Source organism: Hylaeus anthracinus, unplaced genomic scaffold (assembly GCF_026225885.1).
Source record: "Hylaeus anthracinus isolate JK02 unplaced genomic scaffold, UHH_iyHylAnth1.0_haploid 11998, whole genome shotgun sequence".
NCBI lineage: Eukaryota > Metazoa > Arthropoda > Insecta > Hymenoptera > Colletidae > Hylaeus > Hylaeus anthracinus.
In genome coordinates, this window is record NW_026534345.1 from 18068 (window position 1) to 40585 (window position 22518).

A 22518-nucleotide genomic window follows, 5' to 3' on the forward strand; every position below is an offset into this window, starting at 1 on the left:
TGTCGTGCGTACTTTTGAGGATTTAAAAAACTAAATTGGACCTCTCTTTATCTATATTATTGTAATACAATAATTTATGTGTTACAAATAGTGGATCTCTGTTCATTTTCTCATTATTTAAATTTTTTGCAACAAAACTTTCTGCCATGCATTATGTGTACTTTTGAAAATTCTAAGGACTGAAGCTGATATTGCAATACGATAAATTGTGCGTTACAAATAGTGCATTTCTTTTTTCATTTCTCGCTTTACTTTAACATTCGAATTTCTTGCAACAAGGCTTTCTGCCACGCGGTCTGCGTACTTCTGAACTTTATTCTAACACAATAAAGTATGCGTTACAAATAGTTGATTTCTTTATTTCATTTCTCGCTTCATCTTTAACATTTAAATTTCTTGCAGTGAGACATCCTGGCATGCGTTCTGTATACTTTTGGAAACTTAAAGGACGGAAGCTGGTCTCTTTCCTATATCTGGCTTCAGACACATTATGAAGCCAAAAAATTATGAAGCTATCAGAAATTATGTATATTGTAGACTCTACGCTTATTACAATAAAAGAAAAATGTATTTTTATTTTAAGCTCTACATTAATTTGCAAGTAAAATAAGGTTTGTATGTGTTATTTACAAATAAAATTAATGTCATATGAATAACGCACAATTTATTATATTATAATACTAGTTTCAGTCTTTTATGTTTCCAAAGTATACACAACGCATCGCAAAATGTCTTGTTGCTGGAAATTGAAATGTTTAACATAAATGAGAAATGAAGAAAGAGATCCACTATTGGTAACGCACAATTTATTGTATTATAATTCCAGTTTCAGTCCTTTAAGTTTTCAAAAGTACGTACAATGCATGTGAGAAAGTCTTGTTGCAAGAAACCAAGTGTCACAAATCCAAACTGACAGTTACACGTTAGAAATGAACGAGCGGCATGAGTGACAGCCACATTACAATTCCGACGGACGAGCGCTGCCGACTGATTCCGAGATTCGACGAATCGACGAACGTCCTTAGCTCCTATTGGCTAAATGTTGACGAAAAATTCCTTGTCAAAGGAAAAGAAAAGTGCTGCCGTTTTGACACATTCATTATATGATATTACGATATCTCTGTCGTTCGTGGACCGATTTGATTGATTTTAGTTTTATTCTAAAGCTTATGTGCGATTTACATAAGAAAAATGCCTTTAGATTTAGAAAATACAGCAGGCATAGCGAGCTAATAATGACAGATGTTTCGGGTTAGGTTGGAATCGCGTTTTTTCGAGTAAAAGATACGCGTTAGCGCCAGCGCCAGGCATATACGGGGAGGCTATTTTTTCATGTACTTGGCGTCGAGACGCTACCGCGTTTCTAGATTCCCAATGCGGGGTACACGCGGACCTCCGTTCCACTCACAAAATAACGCCTCACCATAGGCCCTTTTCTTAAAATTACCTTAAACCTATAGTTATAATCTAGCTACACGCGAGAGAGAGAGAAAGATTGCCCACATCTATTCCTTTCTTCCTCATACACCTAATATAAAAAATATATTTCTATAAACAAAATATAATAATGTAAAAAAGGAATATTAATAATGGTAAAGAAAAAAATAATGTATAAAATATAAAATAATATCTCGCTATTAATCGTATAATTCCTAATCCTCAATAGACAATAATTGTAAATGTTAAAATTAATCTTTCTCCATAATAAAAATAAAAATTATTAAATCTAAAGATACAAAAATTATCAATAAAACTATTAATAAAACATAGAATAATAAAATACAAATATTTTTATAAAAATTAAAATTTAATATTATAATATTTATATTATATTATAATGTTCCCTCTCCTGTTTTTTTTTTTTTTTTATACGTAGAGAAATGCTCTTACGCACAAACGGAAGAGGTAGTGTGGGGCTTTTCCCTCGGAAGGAGAGGATACCCACTAAAACTCCATGAAAATAAATATTTACAAAAACAATCTTACCATTCATGAAATGTTACATGCATAAATTTGTTAAAAGCATGCAATATACTACTAGTTTTTTATGTATTTCTAAATAGCTACTATTTATTCAATACAATTCTGTTCTTGTCCGCTTCTAGCGCATCAATGATATACTGCGGTTCCCAAATTGGATTGCTTCTGTCAGTTGTACTATCTAATATTTTGGAAAGCAAGCAGTTTTCATAGAATCTCTTTAGCGATGGTAACATCTTGTGTTTCCAAAATTTATCATTGTGCTTAACAATCACGTATTTTATGTCAACAAGCGTCCACACTGCAAAAACACAATATTTTCTTTGCGTAATGTGTAGTTGCCCTTGAATATGGAAATAGTACGCGTTGTTTTTATTCAAACCACTTTGGGAAAATATGCTGTGAATGCGTGCAATTTTGTTTTGAATTGCGTCCTTTAGAGTCATATCTCGCGCCGCGTAAGGGCATTTTATTTCAACGATAAAATCGTCTCCAACAGTGCCATCAGGCGTCGCGCCAAGGTATGGGAATTCAGCATTAAAATGAATAGCCCGCAATCATTAATTTGAATTCCCAATATCTTCTGCAATTTTTCTCGTGCTACTATTTCTTTGTCCTTACCCCATTGAACAGCATCTTTCTTAAATCAAGGAGGGTATAGAATATTTTTTACTAGACTACTGCAGGAAGTTGTCTCTCGCCTACGACATACTATGCCAAAATGGAAAGCGGTGAGCAATTTTTTACGTATAAGATGCCACTGTGGATTTTCATGCTGATTCCGAGTAACAAACTCCAATACGTCCCGCGTCTGTTGCTGACTTCGCAACCTTTCATAAAAATAGAGCTATAATTGTTCGTAAATATTATCATCCAAATCTGGCCATTCCGCGTTTGGACCATAATCTCCATCAGCTGATTGCCTACGTCCAGAATACTTGGATGCATGAACAATACAACCCAATTCTTTTAATAAGCGCAAATGCTCGTTACGTTTTCTATTTCGTGCAATATTTTTTTCTTCCAGCATTACCATGCATGTTGGCGACTCTCTATCCATTGCACAGCAAGTCATCGGTTTCGAACTACTATTACATTTTATGATCGATGCTTTTATACGCGCTTGGTAAAAACTTTTTTGTGCTAAATGCGGCCGTTTACCGCCAATAAATTAGCAAATAATTGAATTGCAACTTTCTACATAATTGCTGGTATACAGGTACAATAAACTTTCCGCATTCTCTATCATACGTTTCATTGCTTTTTCTATATTAGCATATAGAGCCGTCGCATGTAATTCGGAAACAAGATTTGCCCCATTCTGTTTGGAATTTCCATCGCAAAAATATTGTAACGAGGCACAATCTTTGTTTTCACCGAAATCATGACTAAGTATATTTCGTAAATCTTTAATTAAATCAGCAATTTTGTGTTCCCAAGGTACTTGGGTATTGCGGCGATACGTTGCAGCTTTCACTACAGCGTTTCTAATTCTCATTACGCTTTCATTACTGCAAACTTTTTTTTTAATGTTGAGGCAATGTTAATACCATTGCCCGCGTATCGTATTTTATTTGTTAAATTGTGGAGAAGATGATTCGTGTATTCAATCTTCTGCACAACAATGTTTGTGTAAGGAGGGAAATCTTTTAATTTTTTTAAAACATTACTATCCCCATCTCCGATGTAACTACTGTAAATCAAACCATGCATTTCTATACTACTCCGAAACCCTTCAAGGATAATGCTACTTTCCATGCTGGTGGAGCTCTGATTACATCCGTAGTTTTTAAAACATTCATGCTCTTTCGGTGTCGAATTTCTATTGAATGCTCGTGCGCATATGACACAATATTTATTTCTAATACCTACGAATAATACTTTTCGCGTATAATAACCTATGATAAGAGCAGTTTCAGACGGAAAATCGTAACCGCCGCTGCGATATGATCTCTTCATTCATGAACCATTCGTTATCACAGGTATATGAGAAACACCATCGAGTCGGTCATCTCTCGCAATTGCTAAATGTCTTTCCGCTTCGCCGGCACCTCACATTTCTTCTTCTACGGCGTCAGCAAAAGCTTTAGACACTTCGCTTTCATACTTTATATGTGTTTTATTTGACATGCATGGAACATCGATAACAGCCAACAGTTTTTTTAACTGCGTGTGGCCAGTCCCTGTCAATAGAGTACTGTTGCAAACTTTTACTTCTGAAATTTTTAAAAAGATACAAACACTCGGATTATCACTCGCCAAATTAATATTGAGTGATTGAATCAAATGGATTGAACTTACGGAGTGCGTGCGTATCGTCTCGGAATTGTCAGTAGACTCATCGGTAGGGCTGCATCTGACAATTCCTGCCCTAGACGCATCGTTTTCTTAATGTATGAATTTCGAAATCGTGACGATTGGTTGAGTCTCAATATTACGACTCTTTTTCGACTAATGCACGTCGAGAACGATAAATAATTGGTTGAGTTCCGTGTTGAACTTTATTCGACCAATCATTAGTAATTCAGTACATCAATTGGTTGAATCCAAAGATTATTCGGCATTATTAGACTGATTGATTATGGAAAACGAAGATGGTTGACGAAGTCTCGATGATCGACCTCAGTCAATCAATCAGAATAAGCCGAATATCAAGGATTCTAACGACAAATTCATAGGTGATTTTAATTCAGAACCGTGTCTGATATCGCGTCCGTTTACCTTAACACGAAAACTTTTTGATCAGAACCATGTCTGATGAGCTCGATCGTTTTCGGTCAAAGGTCTTTGAAAAACTGAACAACTGCATTCGATTCGATTATTTCGTTGACCCCTCTTAAGAAAAGAGTAGGAAATCAAGTGAATTGCATTCAAGTATGCGGGTAATCCTATCAATGGGTTAAGACAAATGAATTCAACATGAGTGAAACGAGAAATATATTAATTCTGTCTTTGTCTGGTTAGCTGTGTCAACGTCCAATCGATATATTGATTTTTCGAAACAGCTGATTCGTTGCTATTTGGTTAACAACAGGCTCCACGGACCTGGCTGGTTATCCAGTCGGGAGGGGAGGTGAACCCCTACGTGGCGCGTCCCCGGGTTGCGGATAGGGGAAGCTCTCTGGCGGAGCGGATGGCGCCTGAGAGGTCGCTTCCGCTTCGTTTGGGGAGTCGAGGCGAAAGCCCCGCGAACAAAACACTGGTATGAATGTGCGTATGAATGAGCTGTGGTCGGTGTCCCATGGATATTCCCGAGAGACTAGCCAAGGGGGGAGTAGTAGCCCCCCGACGGGGCGGAGAGTGATGTTAGTACCTGACCTCTGCGTTATCAATAAGGGTAAACGTAAGCCCGACGTATCTCGGTACGTCGGCAAAGGTCCCGTGAAGGCGCATGTTAATCGTGGGAGAACCGCTCACTTAGCCGCCGATTGGAGCCAATCTCGGGGTTGAAGTAGAATTACCAGGCGCAGGAATGGAAGCTTACCTGGTCAGTATTGCCTCGTACCCTGAGCTGGGGGGGGGGGTGAACCGTAGCACCGTCTAGCCCGAGGTTTGGGTCTGGCATCCACTCGGATTGGGTGTCGCCCACTCGATAGGAGCGACGTTAAACCTTTTACATCATTTATGGTGCGGGCCTATCCCGTAATATTTTTCGTAGAATCACTTCGACATCGATAGGGTGTGACCGCCTAAAAAACCGCTTCTCGGTTTTGGTGTCGCTTAACGTTAGGACTTTCTTTCCGGCGGATAGATCCTCCACTGCGGTGGGGGTCCCATGAAGGGCGAAGCCAAAGACATTTTTCTACATTATTATGGATTCTTTAAAAAATATTCAAACTGAGGAAGGAGGGCGTGTAGAGGGAGGATGTGAAGACGTGTATCGGCAATACAACGCCTGTTGTTGTGCTGAAGCGACCTGCGGTGGTGCACCGCACAACCGCAAGAAGCGGCAGTGATTGGGATCGGTCCCCGGTGCGGGCGTCGGACAATGGGCAGAGGCGATCTCCCCCATCGCCTTCGCCATTTACCGCCGCAGAGGTGGTGCCGGGGGAGGACGGCATGCGGCTCCGCAGTGGGGTTTCGATTTCAGCGGAGGACTGCGGCCGGCTCCGCAGCGGTAAACGCCGTGCCCCTAGTCCACTATCGGGCGACGAGGGGGGGGGGGGGAGTGGTCAGACTCGAACATGTCGCTCGAGTCTGTTCCCTCGATGACGAGCAGCCGCTCGTCATCAAAGAAAATAGGGAGGTCCGTGGAGGACTTTGTCCGCTCGGCGGAGCAGAAGGCCAAACATATTGAGGCCCACCGAGCGGAGAGGGAGGTCCAGGAATGCCTGGCACCTCCACGTCGGTCGAGTAAATCGGCCATACCCCTCCAGGAGGAGGAGAAGCATAGCCGCGAAATGCGGGCTAAGCCGACTGCAGATGTTGCGGCGTTGGTCCTGGAGCGGCAACAGGACGTGGAGAGGGTGGCCGCCGTCTCCAAGGGGCTCAAGGGAAACCTTGTACGTGCCCTGAGAGTAACGGCCTTAAACACGCGGGTGGCGGCGTCAGAGCTGGCGACCAGGTCGGCCAGCGCCGCTACACGCGAGCTGGAGGGAGAGAACACGTCTTTCCGCGGCCAGCTCGCTGCGGGCCGAGGTCGAGCGGCTTCGACAGGCCGTATAGGTGCGCGGGGAGACTGCTCCGCTGATATCGGCCGTGCTTCGGCCGGCTGCTGCGGAGGTAGTCGAGGCTCCGGTGGCGCATGCTTCGGCTCCAAACAAGGAGCCGGCATGTCCACAAAACCCACCATCTGGAGACGGGCTGCTGGGGCAGATCGCCGCCATGATCGACGCTAAATTGGCGTCTTTCAGGCGGGAGCTGCTGCCAGCGGGAGTTGCAGATCTGGGGGGAGCCGCATCCGGGGCCGCCCCTGAGAAGAGGCCCTCAAAGAAGAAGAGGGCGGCGGAGAACTCCGCTCAATCGCGGCCTCGGCAGCAGCCGACAGGATCTAGGCCGTCGAAAAGCGGCACTATGGTGACACAGAAACCGGCGGCTGTGGCCCGAGCAGCGAAACGCAAGTGGTAGGACGCAGGGCCATAAAGGCCGCTACCACGAATAAGGCCGCAGCACCCTCCACTAAGGGAGGAAAACAGCCCGGTGCTGGGGCAAAGGAAGCCCCGTCCGCCGAACACGGCGGCCGTTACTATGACAGTACCGGCGGACGGAAAGATGTCGTACGCCGGAGCAATGACCATGGCCAGGTCGAAGATCAACCTGGCCGATATTGGCATCGCCACGGTGCGACCAAGGTGGGGCGTCACCGGGGCTCTAGTACTGGAAGTACCGGGCGAAGGTGGAGCGGCGAAGGCGGATGCCCTCGCCGCAAAGATGACGGAGGCTCTGGCTGAGACTAGGGTGCGGATTGCGAGGCCCACAAAGAGAGCGGACATTAGAATCCGTGGTCTCGTCGATTCCGTTCCCCGGCGGAGGTGGCCAGGGCGGTTACGACGGCCGGGAGCTGCGTCGAGGAGGAGGTTAGGACCGGCGATATCCGGACCGCCCCCTCAGGCCTAGGGACCATATGGGTACACGAGGCAGCGGTGCACAGCTGCTGCGGACAGGTCCGAGCGCTGCTACACTTGCGGCGATTCGGACCACAAGACGGCGACGTGCTCGGCCTCTCCCGAGTGCTCCGTTTGCACGGACAATGAGAGGCCAGCCGGGCACAGGCTGGGTAGTCGGGCTTGTCCCGCTATCCATAAGAAGGTCAGGGGGAGGAAGAGCGCTGGGCCAAAGGCAGCAGGCCCAGCTACTGCAAGAGTGACGCCGGCCGTCGCCCAGTTGGTGAAAAAGTCGGGGTGGCTCCAGTAGTTGCCGATACTACGGCGGCCATGGAGACCACTCCTTAAATGGTATGATGGGTCCTTCGGGGCCGATTATACAAGTGAATCTGAACCACTCGGCCAGGGCACAGGATCTCCTGATGCAAACCCTGGTCGAGTGGGGTGCCGGGCTGGCAGTGGTGGCGGAGCCGTACAGAGTCCCCTATCATCCATACTGGATGGGAGACCTATAGGACTCCACCGCCATTGTGTGGAGCGTGAGGCCGGGAACTCTGCCGCTGGCGCCGTTAGAACGCGGTAGGGGTTTCCTGGCCGTAGATTGAGGAGGTATCGCGGTGGTGGCGATATATGCGCCGCCGAACTGGTCCCTTGCGATCTTCAAAGGGTATATGGACGAGGTTGGGAGATGCATCTCCCGCTGTCTTCCTCGCCCGGTATTCGTCCTAGGGGATTTTAAGTCCAAGGCTCAAGCCTGGGGATCCCCTATCGCCCTATCGTACGCCGCCTATATATGGGAGTGGTGCGGTCTATGATGCTATACGGGGCCCCAGTATGGGCCTCGAACGCGATGCCAAGCCAGCGCATTAAGCAACTACTGCGCCGGCTGGAGAGGCGGATGGTCATAAGGGCCCTCCGCAGGTACCGCACCATCTCCTACGTGGCGGTGTAGGCTCTGGCGGGTAAAGTACCCTTCGACCTGCAGGCTACTTGCCTCATTCGGAGGACTCCGCCGGAGCCAGAGACGAAGACGGTCGATGCATTCGAACGCCAGGCCTGGCGACTGGCACTCGCGAATTGGCGTCTCACCTACCGGGCGACGCAGGTATTCATCGAGTATGACTGCATCGGTGTCTACCTGTGTCGCATAGGGAAGGAAGCGGCGGCAGCCTGCCACAAATGTGGCGAGGAGGAGGACTCGGTGCAGCACACGCTGGAGGAATGTGCCGACTTTTCAGCGCAGCGTCGAGTCCTAAGGTCCGTTACTGGACATGACCTCTCGCTCCCAGCAGTAGTTAGGGCTATGCTGGAGAGCGACGGGAACTGGAGGACGGTGGTATTCTTCTGCGAAGAGGTTATCTCACAGATGGAGTAGACAACCTCCGCCGCCGGCTGATCACCAAGGATGAACGGTGATGGAAGAGGGGGGACGGCAAGCTAAATCCCCCCTGGCGGTCGCGATGCTCAGATGTAGCGGTGCGATGCGCGGCTTCCCTGCACCGCAGATTGGGAGGTGGTAAAGGGGGATAGAATCTTTCCCCCTCGGAACGCGGCCGGCCATTAGCTACCACATGGCCGGCCTAGGCGAGGGGGAGCCGCGGCAGCGTTCTATAAGAGATCATGCGGCTCCTCTTGAATCGCCAGTGTTGGTACCTATCCCAACTCATTGGATGCATTGATCGAATGCACAGGAGATACATCTGTTTGATTTAGCGATTCCAATATGCTCGCGTCGTTATTACAAACATTTGTATTCGAACTGTTATCGTTAAGTGTGCTCATTGCATTTTCCTGGCCTTCTTGAAATTGTTCGCACATACCTGTTGGCAAGTTTGCTGGACGCAATACTTCCTTGCAACTTCGCCTATGGAGTATTATTTACCTCAATGACGACGTTCTTGAATGGCCCGTTCTTTGATACTTCGGCATGTTGACACTTTTCATATACGGAAAAAATAACAAAAAAATGGAAAAAAAATAAAAAGGATGTGATAAAAAAAGGAAAAAAAATAAAAAAGGACAGATAAGAAACAAAATGACAAAAAAAAGATAAATAAACTAACAAAAAATGGAAAAATTAAAAAACAATTAAAAACACTTATAATCACTTCACACGCAAACTAAAATTGAAATCCTTGACGCATCCAGACGATGCGACTGATCGATTCAAACTAGTTGTACAGAGCCGAGCCACCCGATGTTGTCTAGTAAAAAAACACAGTCTGTGAGAGAGAAAGAAGTCAATAGTAGGGACAAGGCTACTACGGGACGTCAAGACTCAGGTTATGACAATATGACCTATGCCGTGGGCCCAGCAAAAGGCGGCACTTTCGCCAAGTGGACCCATGTGTTGCACAGGCGTGCATAACCTTTGAGTTTCCAAAGTTTAGAAATAACGGCTACTGAGGACGAAAACGAACGAAATTCTAAAACACCCCATACACGATACTATCTGTCGTAAGACAAATTGCTTCATCAATTCCCTTCTACCGTTTGAATGAGAGTTGCATTGTCTGTAGCGGGTGAGTGGCTATGAAATGATCGTCAGCTTGCGCATTTGCGGTAGATGTTGCCGCGGCAGCCACCCACACATGTATAATTATAATTTAAAAAACTGATATTGAGAAAGCTGAAACTTTGTTTGTACGTTTATTATGATCTAAATAAACGGAGAATATTCGTCAGCTGACTTCATAATAGGGGATTGTACGTCAACAATTTTTTATTATAACGTGGACGCTCTTTAAAAATAATATTCTAATTAATTTCAAACTTTTGCTCTTGCGTTATTATATTGCTATATTATATACATATTAAAATTATAAAAGTGTGGTTTCGGATCGAGGAAGGATACGGCAATAACCACATATATATTTCGTTTTAACGATTTTTATTTCGAGGTGCTGACCGTAGCGTGTCTCGAGGTGACCTAACTCGAACCTCGAACCGTCTTCATTGTCGAACGCATCGCCGAAACATCGGCGATGGAACGGCGCCGGCAATCGCAAACATTATCGCTCTGTCGCATTGTCGACTGTTATAGACTACGCCCGTCATTGTCGGTCGTATCTTTCCTTTTGTTTCCGCTGGTCTTCCGTGATGTGCTCTGATATCCTTTCTCGGAGTTCACCAAGGTCCATGCGTTCCACTTCACATTGCAACTCTTGTAGGATCCATCCTTCCGTTGGATATCGCACCTTGCATCTAATCAGAGCCTCCAACGACGTCATCCCGATGCCTTTATTGTGCGTTGTATTCAAAGTACATTGGATCTTTTCAACTTCCTGATCCCAATGCTCCGAATCCTTTCCTGCGATCGTTGCTGCCAATGATGCAACCATCGTGCGATTGTATCTTTTGCACTGTCCATTTGCCTTAGGAGTAGCCACCGCATTTAATATGTGACGAATTCCATACTCTTTCCAAAATGTCTGGAACGATAGAGCTGTAAAAGCAGTTCCTCTATCGCTAATTATACGGTGAGGTACTCCGAAAAGGTGTGGGACATCCAAAAGTATCTTCACCGCTTAGCCTTCGTGTCCTTCACCGGTTCTACGATCGTAATTTTAGTAAAATCGTCCACGATGACAAACAGGTAGCGATTTCTTTTCCTGCTCTTCACGAACGCCCCGACATGGTCAATGTGTAAAGTGTGAAAGGGCTCCGGCGTCTTTCTAATGGGATACAGCTCGCCTTGTTTCTGTCCTGCACTTCGCTTGTAATAAGTACAATTCAAACATGCCTTTACGTACTTATTTACAAATGCATTCATCTCTGCGAACCAGTAATTTTCGCGAATGCGTCGAAATGTTTTTTCCAATCCTAAGTGACCTGCGTCATCGTGACACAGTCTACAAATTTGGAAACGCCCAGCACGTGGCACCACCCATGGCGCTCTCCCATGATTCAGACGTCTGCAAACTTTCCCTTTTCTCAAGACGTAGTCCATAAAATATTGCTTCGTCTCGCTATTACGAACGTTATCCTCCAAGATTTTCCGTATGCGTTGTAGCTGTTCGTCTTGCATTTGAGCCACCAAAACTCAACCAGTTTGCAATATGTCAGTAATGTTGACTGGATACACATTGACTGTTGGGATTGGATTACGACTCAATGCATCCACATGTTGCATCGCCGTCCCTAGTCGATACTCGATGTCAAACTTGAAGTCTTGAACCTCGAGCCACCATCCTCCAATCCTGGGAATCAGATCCTTCTTTGTGAATGTCGTCCGCAGTGCATTGCAATCCGTAACGACCGTACACTGCATTCCGAGCAGGTAAACCCGAAAATAGCGCAGCGCGAGCACAACTGCCATTGTCTCCAATTCGTACGAATGATACTTTCGTCTGTCGACCGACGTTTGTTTACTAAAATACGCGACTACCTGGCGCCTCACGTCGGTCGAATATTGGAACAATATTGCCCCTAATCCCAAAGAGCTGGCGTCCGTATGCAGTTCCGTTTGCTTCGTACTGTCGAAAATGGCTAAAATCGGCCTTGTCGTTAAGATCTGCTTGACTGTTCACTCGACCTTATTCTGTTTCTTCCTCCTTGCGTATCCCTTCATAAATTTTTTAAAGTATCCCGCAAGGCCAAGAAACTATCGTACTTCCTTAACATTCTTCGGCTCCGGCATGTTAAGTACTGCAGTGATTTTATACTCCCCGGGTCTAACCCCTGCAACGCTTATTTCTCTTCCTAAATAATTAATCTTCGTTTTCAAAAACGAGCATTTAGTCAACTTTATAGTCAAATTTGTCACGCGCAATTTTTCCAAAACAAGGCGTAGACGTTCTAATCCCTCGGCGACAGTCTTCGACGGAATAATTATATCGTCGATATACGGAAAGGCGACCGTATTCCGTAACGGTCCCAACACCGTATTTATGAGCCGTTGGAAAACAGCTGGCGCATTTGTAAGTCCGAAAGGGATTCTCAGGAACTCTTAATGACCGTCGGGGGTTACGAAGGCCGTCTTCCGTATAGCCTCTTCGCTCATGGCTGCCTGGTAGTATCCCGAGGCCAAGTCAAGAGCCGTGAAATAGCAATAACCTCCCAATCGATCGATCTGATCTTCGATCAATGGAAGAGGGTATTGATCCCTAATCGTGACTGCGTTTAGTCTCCTAAAATCTACGCAAAGTCGATATTCGCTCGTTTTCTCCTTCACGAGCGTAATAGGGCTCGCGTATGGCGATGTCGATTCTTGAATTATTCCGTTGTTCGGGATAAAGCATGCAGACACGGTATAGGAAATAAAACTCTTCGGTTTACGAAAACTAAGATCTTTGAAATTTATTGACAGTTTGGGAATTATAATTATCGCCCGAAGACTCGCAATGTAATGCCCATTTCGAAGTAGAGTCCCCTTGTCGAAGGTTGTCTAAATCGACTTGACTCCGTCTCTTGGGGTACCGGCCGACGATGTCTCGCGCTATCGCTTCTTCGACCACGCTGTCACCCCTCCGCTCGCCTAGGGGTGCGCTAGCGGGCCCCGATTCGGAATAAGGTCCAATCAGGGCGTCTCGCGTCCCACTCTCACCCCTGTCGCCAACGTTCTCGGAGACCAGCGATGCGCTGTCACGGGATTTCTATTTGTTTATGCGTAAGTTGACGTCACATCGACAGCCCTTTGTTTAACTATACGCGTATCCGAAGCGCCACAGGGGGCGCTTCCAGGAGACTTATGGAACCCTTTAACGTGCACATCCTGCCTAATACTGGGACCCAATGTTATTCTTAAATTCTAGTCAAGTGCATCTGGTAAGAAATCCCACGACAGCCCATTACTGTTAGTGACCAGGGCGGGCGGCCGTCCGGCGCCTCATGGAAAGTCCGCGCTGCCCGTGGGTTTTTCCGACCCAACAGTACGGTCGCTCGCCGAGTGTCGTACCCATTCGAGATTCCAGAGATCTCGTAACGTTCCTATGACATTATTATTGACGGCAATTCTAGTTGCCGAGCCCAGGCAGCTCTACGTTTCCCACGCCCGTTGTAAAATATTGTCGACCGCTCGTTTTGTTCTCCGCGTCGCGCGAATAAGAATGTTACCGGCCTAACGTATTCGTTTCTAAGACGTGACTCGATACTCAAATCTCCTGATACCCTAATTTCGCATCTCGAAAGTCAAATGAATGCGGAGACGACTGAAGGTGCACATTGCTTGCGCCTTATCCAAAATCATCTTATCCGTCCGCTTATCATGTAGCGTGCCATGACGCCTTCAACGGTTTCGTTCGCAAGCTGCTTGCCACGGGTCGGCCTTTTGGGCCTTCCCCAGCAGAGGTGACCTGCAGATACGCGGAGCGAGCCCCAGTGAGGTCTGTAAAGTCTGAGGGTGGTCAAGCCACTCCCCGACTGATTAGCCTTTTCGCCGTGAATCGCAACTGCCGATTCACGCGAGTGCGAACTTGACCGCGAAGGAACGCCTATCTTTTTAATCAACAGTCGTCGTGGCCTCCCTTCGCAACGCGAGCTTGATTCTATCCGAAACATCCGTGTACCAATAATTCTTCGACAATCTCCCACGCTGCCGCACGCTCGGACTGAGCCATTCGGTACGGACGGTATACAATCGGCGATTCGGTGGTGCATTTTATTTCCAACTTCACGACGCTCGTTTTCCCCAAAATACTCATCGACGTCGTGACTCGATCCTTGAAGTCTTGAATTAATCGGCTACACCGAACGCGATCCCCTTCCGATATTTCTCCACAGTCAATCTTACATGTCTCTACGCTAATTTCTGTTGCACATGCATCAATCAGAAATCGCTGTTCCCTTTCCATGCTAGGTAATTGCCTTAAGATAACTCGATCGCGCATCTTGATCAATATGATGTGATCTTGATTAATAAAATCCTGACCGACTATTATCTCATGCAATGTTTCTTAGGAATCAACGATAATTGCCGTGACCTCGACGTGACTCGACGTAATTGTGAGATTTTTCTAATTTCAATGATACAACATGAAATGAAATGAAATGAAATGAAAGGAAATGAACAGAAATACTATTATGTTCATAACAATCTCAAATAATGACAAAACTTTCATGTTTCAAACAATTATCTTTTAGAAAATAGGGAACGAACGTATATATTGTAGCCTGTTTATTAGACCAATGATAATTTTGAATTGCATCTTCTATAGTAAATGAATATTTTTCGGCAAAATCTCTGACGACAACAAACTCATTGGGATCTAAACTTCCTTTTGAATATTTAAAATAGAATAATTTTTTGAAAAAAAAATTTAACCGACTTCAAAAAAGGTACAGTGAACAGTATGAAATAATTTCTAGTTAATTCATATGAATACGCACTAGCTCTAGATATAATTGCCTAAAAGTATGGGAAAATGCAGTGAAAAGTGTGAAATAATTTCTATTTAAACTGCATTGTTATTCACCATCGTTTGATGAATTTGTATCATAGTTAAATTATTAAATACATCATATTAAATGCAGTCCACCTTTTTTCAGAGGCGGCGCAGATGTAAAAATTTTTTAATTCCGGTTTGGGTTAGCTTTTGATAAAGGCGGCAATATTGAATGCTGTCAATATATACTTTTTTATTGTCTATGAGGAATTAATAGTTAATGTATACAGTATGTACACGGAAATATAGTGTGAGTAGATTTGGGGCTTTTTTGGAGAGGAGTGGCGGCCATATTGATTACTGGTAACGTATAAACTCCCCACATGGAAATACTGTATGAATAGGTTTGGGATAGTATTTAGTGGCGGCATTGAATAGTGTTAATGAATATGATGTCAAAGTGGATGTAATGATAGCAATAAATAAAGATCATATTTTTTGTTTCTCCGACAGAAAGTTAAACCAAGTTTAGCCATTTTTAATATACTTAATTATAAATTTTGCGCCGCCTCCGAAAAAGGTGGATTGCATTTAATATGATGTATTTAATAATTTAACCATGATACAAATTCATCAAACGATAGTGAATAACAATGCAGTTTAAATAGAAATTATTTCACACTTTTCACTGCGTTTTTCCATACTTTTAGGCAATTATATCTAGAGGTAGTGCGTATTCATATACATTAACTAGAAATTATTTCATGCTTTTCACTGCACTTTCCCATACTTTTAAGCAATTATATCTAGAGCTAGTGCGTATTCATATGAATTAACTAGAAATTATTTCATACTGTTCAGAGTACCTTTTTTGAAGTCGGTTAAATTTTTTTTCCAAAAAATTATTTTATTTCACTCTTTTTAGTGGCAATCTGTAACCAATAGGTTTCATGCAATAACAACAGTTATGAGCAATATACAGGATGATCCAAAAACGTTGGAGATCCTTGAAAAGACTTGTTCCGCGGGGGTGGGGGGGTGAAACAATTTTTCCTTAGCGAAAATGTTGCCTGAGGATTCGTTAAGGAGATATTCCAGAAACAGAAACTCCCGACCAATCAGAGCGCGAGTATGGCGCGCTGATTGGTCGGGGGTTTCTGTCAATATCTCTTTAACGAAGCTTTGAACAACATTTTCGTTAAGAAAAAATTGTTTCAAATCAACCCCCCCCCCCCCCAACACCCCATTCAAGGACATCCAACATTTTTTGGACACCCTGTATAATTGCAAATGGGATTATCAAGAATACATCTGCAACTGCATGTGAAAGGATTGATTGCGTATGGTAAATTCCTTGTCGAGCTACACCAGAGCGTAGCAATTTCGCACCAACAATGGTTTTATAAACAATAAAAGTTTCCATAAATTTTTGCAAATGGGAACATCACGAATTCATTTATCATGAAATGCGGAAGGTTCCATCGCTCTCGGTAATTTCCTCACCGAGTTACATCATGTAATAGGAATTTTGCGATAACAATAGTTATAAACAATACAGAAACTCATAAATTTTTGTATCTGTGATCATTGCGAAAACATCTCCGGCAGCAAAATGTAAGGGGTTTCATCGATTTCATCGGTTTCAGGCCAAACATACGTGAAATAGTACGCTTTTTGCGATAAAAAGTGATATAAAGTGGTAAAAAATAAGGCAAGGACAAATGCTTTGCTATGGGACCAAATGGCAAATGCTCTTCCAGGTGCAAGGAGTTTCAATCTGATTGGTCCATCCGTCTCGGAGTAAGAAGCAAGACAAAACGTTTCTGTTTAAAAAAAAAACGGTTAAAAAATGGCAAATCACAAAATGTTTCTTTTACGCGACCAACTGGAAGAAATATTCGACAAGATGCAAGAGGTTTCACTCCTATTCATCAAGCCATCTCGACGTAATCGGCAAGCATATCTAAAGATCACGGTTTTTTGGTAAAAATACGAGTAAGAAATGACAAATCGCAAAAGTCTTGACAGCAGGATCAGCGGGGGAACATGCTCTGCAAGATGCAACAGGTTTCATTCTGATTAGTCATGTCATATCGGCGTAATCGGCGAATATACATAATCAAAATTACGGTTTTTTGGTAAAAAAAAGAAGGGGTAAAAAATGACAAATCGCAAAAAGTCGCGATAATGGGACCACCGGGGGGGGAGGGGGGGGGACAAGCTCTACAAGATGCAACAGGATTCGTTCCGCTTGCTCAAGCAATCTCGGGGTAATCGGTGAACAGACATTAAAAAATGTCGAATGACGAATTGAGTAACCTCCTCCGTTTCGAAGTCGGTTAAAAAGAGATGCTTCTCTTTCATTTATAGGATCAATTAGCAAAGTCTTATTTGATACACTAACAGAAGATGACACCTACTATTATAATCAGGAACTAGACAAATTACATAAGCATTAAAAGGACATGGCAGAATTGGTAGTATATCAAACTCACGTTATACGTTCGGAATTTAACAAGCTGCATTCACAACTTATAAACACAACACTGGAAGCACATTATATAATCTAGGATGTCATCACCTTAGGGACTGTACTAAAGGAAAAAAAGCCGAAATAAAAGAAATGCAGATTAGAAACGAATTAATGAACTGGATCAACCAATTGGATAAAATTATTCATGAATACCACTCGAACTTGATCATCATCGTTGATGCTATCGTTTTTGCTAAACAAGGAATTCTCCATCCTGCCATGCTATCGTCACAACAACTATTAAGCTCTGCCAATAAAATAAAGGAATCAACACAGTACGAATTCCCATTGTCCTCTGCGGAAATATTATCAGAACAAATAAACGAAGTTGCTAAATTACATGTAGCTTACACGAAAGGAAGAGTATTGTTCGAACTCGTTATACCTTTGTTGGATTCTCCAGTTTTTGATCTCTACAAGATATACACCAGTCCAATAACCCAGGTGAAGGGGACAATAACAATAACAGTTTATATTAAGCCCAGAACTCCATATCTCGCTCTTTCAACGGATGGTCTGACATATTTCACGCCTGATGAAGAATACATCAGACAATGCAGCAAACTCCATGGGCAATACATAGGACAACCAACATTCCTAATAAATAATCTCAGTAATAAACCTATCTGTGAGACCGAACTTTTGAATCTTACCACACAGGAAAGTTGGAATAAGTGCGACGTGCGCCTAACTTTAACTCTCAAGGATCTCTGGCAACCACTCCGTCATAAACAAACTTGACTATTCTACGAAAGCGAAGAAAAAAGAATACGCTTTTATTGTAAAGATCACCCGGCATGATCGAAATATATTAAAGGAACAGGAATTTTAACATTAAAACCAGGATTCAGCGCTATCACAGACTCAACCAGAATTCGAGGTTTGGATACATTGGAAATAATTGAAGAATACACTTACGCTTCTGTGATATCTCTAAATCTCACAACGATCTCGCCAGAATTTAGTGACCATCATGTAGAAGTAATAAAAGAAATATCCGGATTTAACTTCTCCCCAGCAGATAGAACAAGCAAGTGGACAAGCAATGAAGTAGACATTACATTAAAATAAATTGAAGAAAAAGCCCAAGCCATAAAAAATCACCACAGGACTCAGAAAATCATAAGTACCACAACATATATGGGCGGAAGCATTGCAATTCTGCTCATCATTGCACTCGCGCTTTGCTTCGCATACCTCTACCTGATGGGTCTTAAACCTCCCACCACCGGAGACATGGGAATCACATATCTCAGAAACACCCTGGAAGACGCATCCACCAATACGACCGAGATGCAAGCAGCAAGAGCTCCGTCAGTGGTGGTGTAAAATATAAACAAGCCAGTAGCAAGAATCTCAACCACCATATAAACATATAAACATTAGCCTAAATAAAAGGGCCTGGAGACGACTCAGTGTTCACATTCGGGAAAAATCCAACATGCAGTCCGTGGCAACACAAACCGAACAGGGCGAAGGCCAACTCACAATTTCTCTCCAGATAGGAGAAACGGGAAGCTGACTCAATGAGCATAGATTGGGGACTCTATTACGAACACGAGGACCTTTCGAGTCAGGCAGTGGAAAATTCGAGCCTAGATGCAGTAGCCAAACTCGACTACCAAAAAGTATCACCCAAAGGACATCCATGTCAGAGCCAGCTATCAAAAAGGCGCAACACCACACCGTGACGTACGTGTGGGAAGATGGTTTGATCCTGGTCCACATCACGGACAACAATATTAAATCTTGGACACCCGGAGACTCTTTAAAGAAGAGGAGAAGGACGCGCGCAACCCAACCATTTACATAACCACAGACAACAGCACAGGCCATACCAACACCACCCAGGATTACAACCGAAGAAACCCCTACAGTTAAGTGCCTACATATACGCATACAACACGCACACTAGACCGCAATAGTTCCGCTTCGTTCATATAGTCAACATTTAAAAGCATTGTCTTATTTACTTAATATTTTTCTTTTTCTTTTTATAATTAGTTATAATTTCGGTACACATCCAACTCCAAATTGGGAAAGCATCGTAATAAACGATGTTTCATCTTAGGGAGGAGATGTTACGTTCCCGTTCTAAATTTCCTTATTTGAAGTCGGATGTGCGCACCCGGTATTCTTCGCGTAGGCATAGGAATTCGAGACCAATGCAAAGCTAGGGCGTAGTCCCTCGGAAATCTCGGAATCGTGCAATGTACTTCCCCCCCACCCCTTAGCCTATGATTTTTGAGTATAAAAACGGTGACGACGAAGGCATATCGGGTCTAGTCAAAGTCTAGAAAGGGTTCCGTACACGTCTGTGCGTGCTCTTACGATATTTCTATACGAAAAACTTAGTGAGATCGGGTTCAAGTCCCCTTCGAACAAATTTTAACCATACAGTACGTAGTCTACTGTTAGGCATTTATTTTATCGTTGTAGTCGTCCCCCGTTTGCTCGCGTTCGTGAAAACCGAGAAGGATTAGATTCTAGCTTCGCGGAATCGAAACTATATTTTTAAACTCAGTTCATATTTGTAACATTAGCTTACCATTAGTACACCGCGACAATTACTTTTATAACAATTGTATGTCCCGGTGCATATCAGAATATATATATAATATCATTTTTAATTACTGTTGATCAATTATAATACCAAGTCCAGTACCCACTAAGGTGTACCTTTGCCGCTCGAGGTACATAAAATACTGTTACGAGGCCTAACACTAACATTTCCTGCGGCTCCCCACGTTAGCCATACGTGGGTTCGTCCTTGACAAACAACCTCCTGGAGCTTCCTACGTTAACCATACGTAGGTTCGTCTCCGCGTCTACTTCCTCAAGGCACCCAGTGTTACCAACACTGGTCAAGCCATTAACAAAAACCATATACCAACAGAAAAGCCCCGGCTACGCAGCTGCCCCCTCCGGCTCGTAACAGCAGAATGGCTGACATCACAGGAAGACTACTTATCTATAATAACTGAATAATGTTGTAAATACTTTATATATATAATTATTTTTTTTCCAACAGTCATTTACAGAATGCGTACATGACACGTGCGTTCACAATTGTGATCCACAGTGATGCTACACTATATGCCCCTGCCGCTGCTGCAGCCACTGCCGGCAGAGTTCGTCTACGTACCGCCACCGCCACCAGCAGCGGCTGTACAGTAACCGTCGCTGTTTCCTCCAAGGACTCCTCCACTGCCACCACCTCCACCACCGGCAGAAGCCTCTGAAAATGCGGTACGTTTAAAAATAATCCTTAACCAAAGTGATTATGTCAATAGTTTCTTATTAGCACTTAAAACTAATGTATTCCGTTCTATGATTTTCAGAGAAGAAGGAGAAGACAGAGGAGGAAGGCCTTTTTTGCGGGGAAATGCGTTACGCATACCTAAGATTCTCAGGGGGAAAACCGAGGTTATGTGGGACTACCATCGGGGAGAGGAGCGCCGGAGGCGCGCCCGTTCGCGATGGATACCCACTAAAACCCCACACCCGCCTGAGATATATGGGAAGCGCCTGGTACACGCCAGTACTCGCAGGACGCTTCCCAGCTTACATGCATCCCGGAAGGAGGGTGTTAGCTTCTCTCACTACCTACTCTATAAGATCCCGAGCGGAGGGACCCGCCCGGTCTGTTCACATGTCCCGGGTCTGTTTCCCGGGCACGCTCGGCGGCCTCCTTCTGCGACATAACCTCCTCGCAAAAGGAGGCCGCCGCCTTCCACGACCTCTCGCTCGAGACCATGTGGTCGATCATGGCCGCGAGCGAGAGGTCCCACCGAAGCATCCATGCCCTGAGAGCACCTGCGTGAGGCGGAAGGTCAACCTTCCCCGCATTCTGCATTATGTATCAAATATGGGCAGGATGGCCCGGACAATCGGACCCCCCTATGGAGCAAGCTCTTGCTTCCACCCGGCCAGCGTGTCCCTCCGGGCCTGGCGTTTCTGACACTCGACCTCACGTACCTCCCCAGCCGCGAATTCCACCCTCGGAGGGCGACGGGCGCAGCAGGCGATCGTGAACATCGTCGCCCGCTCTACCGCCGCCAGATGAAAGAGCGGAATCTCGGCAAGGAGGCCCGCCGCCTCGGCAGAGATGGTACAGTATCCCCGTATGGCCCGTCATACGTAAGGTTCCACAGGAGCGTCCGAGGACCGACCCCTGTGGAACCCCACAGTGCCTCTCCCTCGTGTGCTCAACCTGGTACCGGCCGGTAAATACCACCTCCCTGCCGCGGAGATAGTCTCAAACCACCTCAAGGAAATAGGGGGGCACCTTTTTTTTTATGTGTGGAAATGCTTTACACATGCCCCGCCTTCCCGGGGGGAAAGGCAGGGGTATGCGGGACTCAGCCCTGGCCATACCCGCTAAAACCACACACACACACCTCATAGCTAAATAGAGACTGCCTGGATCACGCGTGTACTCAACAGGACAACCTCCGCTATACATAAAATCCCATGCGGGGGAGTTAGCCCCCGCTTTCCCTACGCTAAAAAGACCCCGGGTGGAGTGACCCGCCCGGTGTCCCCATCCCATGAGAGCCTTCGACTTAATCTTCCCGAGCCCCCGCTCGGTCCATTTACAGCTCTCTGGCATCATTGTGTCCCGTCCAAGGCGTAAGACCCCTACGATAGGGCCCACCCGGGACGGGCCAGGATGACGCTTACTCCCGGTAAGAGAGAGCCGTCGGAGGTGTGTTCCGGCTCTCTCCGCCCCACCCCCCTTCCCCACGACAAATTGTAGGAGATAGGGGGGCACCTGGAAATAATCCAGCGCCACCGCTATCTCCCTCCAGGGCAGGGCGTTGAAGGCGTTGAATATGTTCAACGACACAGTGATCAACACCCGGCTCCGAGCAACAGTCCTTTCCTGGAGGAGACGCAGACGCTCCAGCGCGTCCATCGTTGAGGGCCCCCTCCGGAATCCGTACTTGCTGTCGCTGAGGTCAGGACCATCCCGCGACATGTGCTCGAGGAGGCAGGCAGCTACATGGTATTCGTATTACAAAGGTACACCGCGTCCTCCAATTCGCACAATCACCGTGGCTCCGCGATTACATCGAATTAAATACAAAGAGTAGAACTCTCGCTACAAACGATTTTGAAAAAAAATTGTATAAATTGA

General features: G+C 45.1%; 1 protein-coding gene across 1 annotated transcript; it reads left to right on the forward strand.

The window, feature by feature from the left end:
- The first annotated feature begins 7167 nt into the window (after positions 1-7167).
- LOC128889943 (uncharacterized) lies at positions 7168-8898 on the forward strand. The gene is made up of 2 exons (XM_054147983.1): positions 7168-7377; positions 8476-8898. Exons 1-2 carry the CDS (start codon positions 7168-7170, stop codon positions 8896-8898), a joined length of 633 nt encoding a protein of 210 aa, XP_054003958.1.
- The last annotated feature ends 13620 nt before the right edge of the window (positions 8899-22518 follow it).

Excerpts from the sequence above, each read along its gene's own strand:
- LOC128889943 (XM_054147983.1), top strand. The coding sequence starts at position 7,168 with ATGACAGTACCGGCGGACGGAAAGATGTCGTACGCCGGAGCAATGACC. Across the intron at positions 7,378-8,475 it reads AGGCTCTGGCTGAGACTAGG|GCTCTGGCGGGTAAAGTACC; the intron begins GTGCGGATTGCG and ends GTGGCGGTGTAG.